We start from the raw sequence: 11,027 nt of genomic DNA on the forward strand, positions 1-11,027 counted from the left end.
AACACAGACACATTGCCAAGAGTGATTTATTGTCTCAGGGACTAGTCGCAATCTGAATGGGGTTTAAAAACAACCTGACGGGAAAACAAAACAAATAGAACTGTACAAATAATGTTCAAATGTCATCTTACAAAAAAACTGCCAAATCTTCACTGCAGAGGGAAACAAACAGCTGTCAGTTGGTCTGCAGAGACAGTCCAGAGGCATTGTGGGGAAAGAAGCGTGTAGCGCCGTGGCGTGGTCAGCACTGGCGGAGCAGGGCAGCCCATGAAAGCCGCCTGGCTGCTTCAGGAGAGGCATAGGCCTCAGGATCAGTGTTTGCTCTTCTTTGTCTTTTTGTGGGAGCGGTGTGGTGACCGGGAGCTAGACCTCCTCCACGTCTTCCTGACTGGCGAGGGCGACCGGGACCGCTTGGACTTCTTGGGAGACTTTGACTTGATTCTGTTTGGAAGGGTGGGATAGGGGTGAGTCAGTCAGCACAAATATATAGAATGCTGAACACAAACAGTGGTTTCACACAGGCCTTACTTTGAGGGAGAATGTCCTCTGTATTTCTGTGTCCGCTCCTCTGTGTCTCTACTCCGTCCCCTGTCCCTGTCTTGACTTCTTTTACTCTTCTCCTTGTCCCGTGCTTTACTGCTCTCCTCTGCCTTGTCTCTCCTCTCATCCTTCTTTGATCGGTCTTTTGACTTCGGAATGGATCTCTCTCTCTTCTCCTTGTCATCCTTATCGAACTCCTGGAGGTGAACAGAGAACATGTGGATCCATTGCAACTGGGTTTTTTTTTGTCACATTTTAAACCTGCAACTTCATGGTATCTGGACAGTTTCCCTTACTGCTGGGCTTATATGAAATAAAAGTACACTAGAGACCCACCTTTTGTAGCAGCTTGTTCCTGTAGTGCTCCACCTGTTTCTGCATGTTCATCTGTGACTTCCTGGGCTTCTTCCCAGACTCCAGCTCATCCTGGAACTTCATCACCTTCACCTGCAGCAGAGACACTTGAGTAAATATAAGATACTATACATACATTCGTACTGTTTGGACAGTGGGTCCAATTGTTGCATAAATGAATGGAAATCAACTGCTTTCAAGAATAGAATATTAGCTAAGTGTGTTCGGGTTTTGAAAAGCGCTATAGAAGACCTACAGTACCTTCAGAAAGTATTCACACCCCTTTTTCCACATCTTGTGTTACAGGCTGAAGTTGTCACTAGCTTACACCAATACCACAAAATGTCAACATTTTAACAAATTATTTAAAAATGAAAAGCTTAAATGTCTTGAGTCAAGTATTCAACCCCTTTTGTTATGGCAAGCCTAAAGTTCAGGAGTAAAAATGTGCATAACAAGACACACGGACTGTGTGCAATCAGTGTTTTAACATGATTTTTGAATAACTACCTCAACTCTGTACCCCACACATACAATTATCTGTAAGGTCCCTCAGTCGAGCAGTGAATTTTAAACACAGATTCAACCATAAAGACCAGGGAGGTCTTCCAATGCCTTATAGGTAGCTTAGTGGTTAAGAGCGTTGTGCCAGTAACCGAAAGGTCGCTGGTTCTAATCCCCAGGCCAACTAGGTAAAAAATCTGTCGATGTGCCCTTAAGCAAGGCACTTAACCCTAATTGCTCCTGTAAGTCGCTCTGGATAAGTGCGTCTGCTAAATGACTAAAATGTAAAAATGTTATAAATGGCACCTATTGGTAGATGGGTAAAAAAAATGACATTGGATATACCTTTGAGCATGGTGAAGTTATTAATTAAACTTTGGATGGTGTATCAATACACCCAGTCACTACAAAGATACAGGCGTCCTTCCTAACTCAGTTACCGGACAGGAAGGAAACTGCTCAGGGATTTCACCAGGAGGCCAATGGTGACTTTAAAACAGTTACAGATTTAATGGCTGAGATAGGAGAAAACTGAGGGTGGATCAACCTAATTGACAGAGTGAAAAGAAGGAAGCCTGTACATACAAAAAAATATTCCAAAACATGCATCCTGTTTGAAACAAGGCACTTAAGTAATACTGCAAAAAATGTGGCAAAGCAATCAGGATAAAAAAAGAAACGGAATGGAGCTAAGCACAGGCAAAATCCTAGAGGATAATCTGGTTCCGTCTGCTTTCCACCAGACACTAGGAGATGAATTCAACTAAAACACAAGGCCAAATCTACACTGGAGTTGCTTACCAAGAAGACCGTGAATGTTCCTGAGTGGCCGAGTTACAGTTTTGACTTAAATCTACTTAAATCTATGGAAAGACCTGAAAATGGTTGTCTAGCAATGATCAACAACCAATATGACAGAGCTTGAAGAATTTTGAAAATAATAAATGGGCAAATTTTGCACAATTCAGAAAGACTCACAGCTGTCATCTCTGCCAAAGGTGCATCTACAAAGTATTGACTCGGGTGTGAATACTTATTTAAATTAGATATTTCTCTATTTCATTTTCAATAAATTAAATAATAATAATAATATGCCATTTAGCAGACGCTTTTATCCAAGCGACTTACAGTCATGCGTGCATACATTTTTGTGTATGGGTGGTCCCGGGGATCGAACCCACTACCTTGGCGTTACAAGCGCCGTGCTCTACCAGCTGAGCTACAGAGGACCACATTAGCTAAAATATTTTTTCACTTTGCCATTATGGGGTATTTAAGCAATAAGGCACGAGGGGTGTGGTATATGGCTAATATACCACAGCTAAGGGCTGTTCTTAAGCACGACGCAACGCGGAGTGCCTGTATACAGCCCTTAACCATGGTATATTGGCAATATACCACAAACGCCCGAGGTGCCTTATTGCTATTAAAAACTGGTTACCAACGTAATTAGAACAGTAAAAATAAATGTTTTGTCATACCCATGGTATACGGTCTGATATACCACAGCTTTCAGCCAATCAGCATTCAGGGCTCGAACCAGACAGTTTATAATTGCCATTATGGTAGATGTGAGAAATCACATTTAATCCATTTTGAATTCAGGCTGTAACACAGCAAAATATGGAATAAGTCAAGGGGTATAAATACTTTCTGAAGGCACTGTATGTATTATTATTAATATTAGTCGGTTGACCGGTATGGACTGAGTCTGAAGGTCTGCTGCACTGTGTTGTGTGTTGTGTTACATTGGTGTGTGCTTGCCTCCAGCTCCCTCAGCCGGCTCCTCTTGCTCTCTGACATCTCAAAACTGCTGAGGGAGCTCTTGAAGTCAGCACTGTCGTACTTAGAGGGGCTATCATCATCGCTGCTGTCATCCTCGGACTCCCCATCTCCTCCCTTAATGTTAGCACTGTGGACCAGGGGGAGAGAAGATGAGAAGAGCCACTAAGTCCTCCAGTACCCCCAACAGTACATTTCTTTGTTGTGGCCTTGAACAAGCACACTTTATTCTACTTGTCAACTAATCATTAAGCCCTTGACAAGTTTAATCAGGGTTTTCTTTGTCCAGGGTTACTGTTGGGGGTCCTGGAGCTGGAAAACACTGCTCTACAGCAGCACTGCAGGACATGCTACATCACAGTTACTCTGTGAGGAGTTGGGTTTCCAACCATTCGTATGATCTTGAGTGATGGGAAAAGAGTGCCTGCACCAGGTTCTTACCTTGCATTCAGGTCGTCCCCCAAGTCTCGCTCTCCCAAAGTGTCCCATTTGGATTCAGTGTTAGCTGAAAGAGGAAGAGGCAGAGTGAGCCCAGCTCTAGTAGAGATATTATTGTTGGGTTTACAGTGCTGACAGTACAGTACCTTGTGGGAGAGCATCAGCATCGTCCACCCTCTCCCATTTAGACAGAGCCACTCTGGAGTGGGCCAGGTCATCCACTGCAGAACACAAACTTACATCAAGTCCACATCTTATAACGTTTTAATTGTTTCAATTTTCCACAAAAATTCTGCCAGATTGACCTACAAGGCATTCCGTCAATGTCGTCCATGGGTGCACCGAGGGGAACCCCGTCGATGTCATCAACAGGCACCCCATCCAGGGAGGCAGGGTCCCAGGCCAGGGGCGAGCCGTCAAGGTCGTCAAGCGGAGCTCCGTCTAACGGCGCCCCATCCAGGTCTGGAGACGCCACCTGAGGTGAGATATGCCCAGCCCACATAAACCAATGTCGCTAAATTCAGCTCTGCTTCTAGCTGCATTGTATATTTACACACACTATCAGAGAATGTAACAGTGTCATCAATCAAATAGGCATTGATCAAAACTATTTTCCAGGTCTTGTCCAGGACAGGTCCTGAGATCCAGCTCACCTCTACCCTCTCGATCACCTCCTCTCCTGCCTTGATCAGACCCAGGAAGATGTTCTGTAGCTGGATCAGGTAAGACTCTGGGTATACGGCCCAGTCTTCCCAGGCCCTGAAACAGCCCATTATCTTTTGCTGAAGAGAGAAGACATGTGGGTGAGCGTTAATGTATTTGTTCTGGCCAAGGCAACAACAAATCACAAGCATGGAAAAAGGTTATAAAGCGTTGTCATTTTTTAAAACTACACTCATTACCTTGAACTGTTCAGCTTGTAGTCTTGCTTGTATGTTTCGATATGCATCACTAATGTCACCAAATATCTGGGGCAATTTTGCTTCAAAACTGAAGGAACAGAGAAACAGTGAAAACCCTTAAACAGAAGGACACAGTATGACCACAGAGCATGTGTATTATATAATGACAAACGTATTTCAAATAGACTTTCCTTACAATTTGCGATAATAAGATGCATTGGCAACTTTGGCACAGGAGTTGTACAAGATGTCGGATACCAGGTACAGTCTGGCAATCTGTGGGAATAAAGATAGACATGATGATTGGGAGTAATAATCTGTGGGAATAAAGATAGACATGATGATTGGGAGTAATAATCTGTGGGAATAAAGATAGACATGATGATTGGGAGTAATAATCTGTGGGAATAAAGATAGACATGATGATTGGGAGTAATAATCTGTGGGAATAAAGATAGACATGATGATTGGGAGTAATAATCTGTGGGAATAAAGATAGACATGATGATTGGGAGTAATAATCTGTGGGAATAAAGATAGACATGATGATTGGGAGTAATAATCTGGGCGGCAGGTAGCCTAGCGGTTAGCGTTGGGTCAGTAACCGACAAGGTGGAAAAACCTGTCGATGTGCCTTGAGCCAGGCACGTAACCCTTTGCTCCAGGGGCCGTTGATTATATTTTTTGGGGTATATACTGTATGCCATGTGAATGTGGTTGATCATGTAAGACTGTCATAGGATAAGGGACCTTTTTCTGTAGTGGCGTCTGAAGGAGGGACAGGGACTCTGCGATGCACCCCACCACCTCCTCTGCTGCCTCTGCTCTCTCCAGACAGAACAGCATAGCATCACCAACGTCCTCCCTACGAGGGGTGAGTCCTCTCAGCAGCGTCTCTAGTCTCTCTCTGTGCCTGGAATAAAAATACGCATTCATTATTATCCTGAGAATGTCGATATTTCCAATAACATGTCAATTCCATGAGAGAATGCCTTTTATCTTCAATCTGCCTCAGAACCTGCCTCTGTGTGTACAGCAACACTTACTCAGTCTTGAGCTGGCCCTTCTTCAGCTCCTCCTCCTGGGAGGGAGACTCCTCCTCGTCTCCCGCCTCCTCGTCTCCATGGAGGTAGGGGTTTAGGAGGGGCGGCCTCCAGATGGAGCCCCCACGGAACATCCGGAAGTCTGCCGTCCGCCACTCACTGGGGGGCTCACCCTGGGGATGGAGGGAGAGGGATACGGATGAGGCGCAGTAGAGGTGTAGTGGGTACTGTTCTTTATTTTACTCTTTATAATCTATCCTGATGCCTAGTCACTTTAACCTGCCTTCATGTACATATCTACCTCAAATATCTCGTACCCCTGCACATTGATCTGGTACTGAAACTCTCTGTATATAGCTTCATGCTTGTGTATGTTATTCTAATTGTGTTACTAACTCTGCATTGTTGGGAATGGCTCGTAAGAAAGAATTTCATGGTAAAGTACACCAGTTGTATTCAGCGCATGTGACAAATAACATTTTATTTGAGATGGACTCATGGTCATAGGGGTGTAGCCAGGCCAGATTAAGAGCATGACCTACCTGGAGAATGGAGTAGAGTTTCCAGCGGTAGTACACATGGTCTTGGCTTTTGTTGTCAAAAAGGAACCTGAAATCATGAATAGAAACACGAGTTTAAAAAGATATCTTTAGACCAGTGGTGTGACTAGAGGGAAAGGGAGAGCTCAGCAATGGCAGCTCACCTCAAGTCAGGGTTGTTCTTCTCTTTGCTCATAATGACGGCTTCAAACATGGGTCCCTCACGCACCACAAACTCTATCATCCTGTGGATGAGGCCTAACAGATTCCTGTGGAGTAAAAGGAGAGGGGATGAGAGACCGAACGCTGTGACTTGTCCCCCCTCATTCAAACCAGTGACCATGTCAAAGCTCTCACTGAACACTGGCCCCAAGCCCTTTAACCTCTCTCTCGGTCTCTCTTCTAGAACATTGTGGGTGCTTACATTTGTCCCTCTGCAATCATTTATCACAGCAACATTGAGGATATGTTGTGTGATGTGTGTTGGTGTGCACACACGAGTGAGTTGGGGAGACGTCTGTCCCTAGTGTGCAGTTACATCAGAAGTAGTGTTTCCTTCTGTCATGTGTCTAGTACTATGTGTCTAAATGAAGAAGCAGTAGGTGTTTCTAAATTTAAAAAGTGGGGCTATATACTGTGTATATATATAAATGATAGTGACAACATTACTTACTACTATTAGCTACTACTGATTTTAATCTAAAATGCATTTGCCTTCTAGCTGTATCTGTCTGCAGTGTCTCAGCCAACACAGGTAGGAAGAACAAAGATTGCCACTGAAATTAGTACCAGTACGTTTCAATGGATATAACGGACTCCAACAATAATTTAAAAGTCTAACAATCCATTTTCCTGACGGGGATTACAATGGTGTCATTTACTAATCTAATGAGGATGACATGAATGAATAAACTATGGGCTTTGCTTACTAGGCCAATGATTCACTTCAACAGTGTTCAACTGAGGCCCATGGCCCTCCTACTAGTTAGATACAGGGCCTCCAGTCCTAAGCAGCAGGGGTAACCAATTCCCTGAACATAGGCCATGTTGTCAACAAGATAGCTTAATGCAGACCAATGTTAGAACAGGACACTACTACAAACTATGAGACATGTAGGGAGAAAAGCACAAAAACAGTTATGTTCTCAGCTGTCCTCTTCCATCAGTCATGTACATACAGGCGTATCACTTAGGACTGGGGCTTCCTGTCTGTCACATACGTACACAAGACCAGTACACCAGGGCAGGGCCTCTAACACTGTTCTGTCTGTGAGAACGTCTGGTCAGTCGTAGTAGCAGTAGTAGTAAGAATGGATAAAGAGTGTGTACCTTTCTGTTGGGATAACCACTTTGACTACAGCTTCGGACAGAGTCTGTTCGTGAAGTCAAATCAAATAGTGAAGATATAAAAAAAGTGAGTATATATACACACAGATGAAACACTGCAGGATACATACAGCATATAAAATGACGATAGCAGTAACAGCTATACTTTATTTTAACGAGGGAAAAGGTTCCCACATTCGAGAGACAGCTACACTGTTGTTAAAGTAAATTATCTATAGAATACCCCACCCTCTTAATTTTACAGTAACGTTGATTACATATGGTTCTGTAACTACCTCATAACTCTATCTGGGTCAAATCCCCTGCCTTAGGACCTATCCTAAAACTAGGTCACTACTAGTCTAAGGAATAGATTCATAACATGTCTATACAAGCACCACAGGACAAACCAACTGGAATTTAAAAAGGTAAATGGAACTCGGAACTGCTATTTCAGAACATGACCATCACATCCCTTTTGTTTGTGCATACAAATGCCGTTCTGAATTCTAGATCAAATTCTAAGCAATGTCCAGTTGATTGAGCCTATGATAAATGTATCAACCTGCATAGAATATCTACTACACACACACCTCAAATTGGCGAATGAACTGTAGTTTAAAACAAAGCAAAAAATTATTTTCAACAACTTGACAGAACCATGCACACACGCTATAGCAGGGGTCTCCTCACCCTGTTCCTGGAGAGCTACCCTCCTGTAGGTTCACTCCAGCCCCAGTTGTAACTAACCAGATTCAGCTTATCAACCAGCTAATTATTAGAAAGGTGCGCTAGATTAGGGTTGGAGCGAAAATTTACAGGACGGTAGCTCTCCAGGAAGAGGGTTGGAGAGCCCTACCCTACAGTCTTTTTTTTTTAAAGGACCAACCTACCTTGTCAAACTCCTCCTTGGACCTGCCCCATGGCTTGGTAAAGTCATTGCGGAAGCGGTCTCTGGGCTGAGCGTTGAAGGGCAGGCCGGAGGGGGGTGGGGGTGTGGACATTTTAAGTACCCCTATAGGTGTATAGAGTGGCTGCGGAGGGATGCGAACAGCTTTCCCCCATCCCAGCTTCATTTCAAAACCCATAACCATTTTACCTGCAGTAAAAAGCAGCAATGATCCTACAAGGTCAATGGAACACGGAGCAGGGCATTTATCATCTTGCGTTGTTTACTGAACAGAATGTAATATTCCCTTATCACAGATTGACTCACCGTCTAGAGCAGCCAAGGCCCTCTCTGCATCTTTCCTGGTCATGAAGGCCACAAAGCCTCTGTTTGTGACCCTGGTGCGTTCCTCGTCACTACGGGGCCACATGATCTTCACACTCGCCAGGGGACCATACTTGCCAAACTCTTTGCAAAGCATTTCTTCATTCATCTGACACATCATAAGTATCATATCAGCAAAGTTTCGCAGAAATTCAGTCAGCATTTAAGTTGGTTGAATTTATCAAAAACAAACGAAGAGCTGGCTATATTGTGAATCTTTATCTCCTTTGTCAAAACGTCCTAAGCAGATAGTTTCTTTACCTTAGGGCTAATGCAGCCAATGTACAGGTTGGTTGTGTTCGGTATGGCTGGGTCATCATCAAATACTGGAGGGAGACGTTCATATGTAGCTAAACATGTAAAAGCTACAGAGGGTTCATCTTTGATTTGGACTAAGGCTTATTGTAGTAAACCATTCTTATTCCACTGCAAAGGACAGATTTGTCTCTTACTTGATCGTGGCATTAGTGGTATGTCCAAGTCTCCATATCCTCCTCCAGGCTCTTTTGTCTTTCTTTTGTACCTTTCTTCACGTTCCTCCTGTATTCTAGGAGAACAGAATTATTTGCACACAAAAATAAACAACAAATTGGTCAAATAAATAATGAAACAACATGAATTACTACGACGTGTCAAAAAACATACTGCTTTAGCTCCTCTTTAAAAAGTTCAAGGTTGCTCTTCTTCTTCTCTTCTGTCTTCTTTTTAACAATCTGTGGACCAGGCAAACATATAAGGGGACAAAATAATGTATCATTCTGTATACACAGTAAGGGATTCACATGGATACTCACAGGCCTTCTGATTTCAGAAGAGTGTGCCGGTGAGACATTCTGGGACACTGAAGTAAACTTGGTGATCGGTCGGTAAAGCTTGCTCTTTTTCACCTCTGCTGCTTCCTCTTCTGCAAAAAAAATCAAATAGAAATTGTAACCGTGTAGGCATTAAAATAATGGAAAATAGTGTTCGCAACACAGATTCAACCGAAGTTGGATTCGCCAGGATGTTTCGCTCACCTTTAGTTGCATTGACGATACCCCCACGGACAAAGGTCTTCACCCCACTTTTGTCATTACTGTCAAAACATGCTAAAAACTCTTCAAAAACTTCAGCTGCTTTTTCTTCTTCCTGGAAAAGTGATTGTTTTAAAATTGAAAAGAATAGGCCTACACTTTGTTGAAGATGGCTAGCTATAAATGGTCAAATCTCTTACCTTTTTCTTCATATCTTCTTGTTCTCTCTTGGTCAATGTTCTCTTCACGCCTACAGGTTTCCCTTTCTTGCCATTTTTGTCTGCCATGCTGATACTTATATAAAAAAATAACAGAAATATAGTGTGTCATATTGAAGAAATGTAGTCTAACAAAATGCACCCCCCTCTGTCTCTTCACACACTTCTATTTTATTTTATTCAGCTACAGCTCTTCTGGAACTGTGGGTACCCAACTGAAAAATATATTTGTGTAATGAATGCAATTGCATGCAAACTTATTAAAACTGCAGATGCATGAATCTGAACAAATAACAGTAGTTAGTCAAGTTCTGTAGCTCGCTAACTACTGCGAGCTATGGCCAACCAACATTAGCTAGCTAGACATGTAATCATATTTGTTGACTGTAACATACCTGCACATTTCTGTCGCCAGATACGAACCTAACCTTGCTTATTAATACCTAGCCAGCTATCATTTCCTCCATTACTCTTCAAATAACTAGTTAGCTCAGTTGATCATACACGAGCCCTGCCCCCCATACAATCACTGTGTGGCTAACGCTAACTAGCTAGCTAGGCCAAATCTCGATTGCATGCTGTGTGTGATCTGGTGCAAAGCTTTGTTACAGCGTCATTTCTAACATACTGCAAGACAAATATGTACCTAATAAAATAGATGCTTGTTTTGAATGATCTACATAACAATGAGTATGGATCATTAAGACTAAAAGTTGCATATTCCTTACCGTAGAAATTTACAATGCGTTTGTTATTGCTCCACCATTTTGAATACGACAAAATTGGACATGATGTCACTGCACTCTCTGACCAATAAAACACCCAGAAAGATGACTTCAGTTTGTCGGCTCTTTCAGTAGGCTATCATAAAATTAGGCCAAGGCTATAATAAAATCATTATATCATAATATGCATGCAACGTGATTTAGCTACATAATCTAGCTATTTCATTTAATACAATTTATGGTTAAAAAAAACATGTGATCTTTACCCAATACATCTGTAAGTGTAGGATACATGTATTGTAAATGTATTGATTACCAAATAAATAAAACATTTAATTATATCAAGTTTTTTAATAAGTATATTTCGTAA

The 11,027-nt window shown here is 42.5% G+C and overlaps 1 protein-coding gene across 1 annotated transcript; it reads right to left on the reverse strand.

Moving 5' to 3' along the window:
• Nucleotides 1-10: 10 nt before the first annotated feature.
• Nucleotides 11-10,707, reverse strand: LOC311100170 (U2 snRNP-associated SURP motif-containing protein-like). Its single transcript, XM_084140973.1, has 24 exons — nucleotides 10,661-10,707; nucleotides 9,915-10,008; nucleotides 9,718-9,829; nucleotides 9,496-9,605; nucleotides 9,347-9,414; nucleotides 9,154-9,248; nucleotides 8,963-9,027; nucleotides 8,645-8,810; nucleotides 8,322-8,527; nucleotides 7,432-7,475; nucleotides 6,267-6,371; nucleotides 6,106-6,172; nucleotides 5,567-5,736; nucleotides 5,271-5,433; nucleotides 4,717-4,796; nucleotides 4,521-4,608; nucleotides 4,272-4,400; nucleotides 3,928-4,093; nucleotides 3,765-3,839; nucleotides 3,622-3,685; nucleotides 3,163-3,310; nucleotides 877-987; nucleotides 529-737; nucleotides 11-441 (listed from the first exon to the last, which is right to left on the reverse strand). The coding sequence occupies exons 2-24, from the start codon at nucleotides 9,999-10,001 to the stop codon at nucleotides 312-314; spliced, it is 2,658 nt and encodes an 885-aa protein (XP_083997099.1). The 5' UTR covers nucleotides 10,002-10,008; nucleotides 10,661-10,707; the 3' UTR covers nucleotides 11-311.
• Nucleotides 10,708-11,027: the final 320 nt, after the last annotated feature.

This window comes from Coregonus lavaretus, assembly GCF_964263955.1.
Source record: "Coregonus lavaretus genome assembly, chromosome: 24".
Lineage (NCBI taxonomy): Eukaryota > Metazoa > Chordata > Actinopteri > Salmoniformes > Salmonidae > Coregonus > Coregonus lavaretus.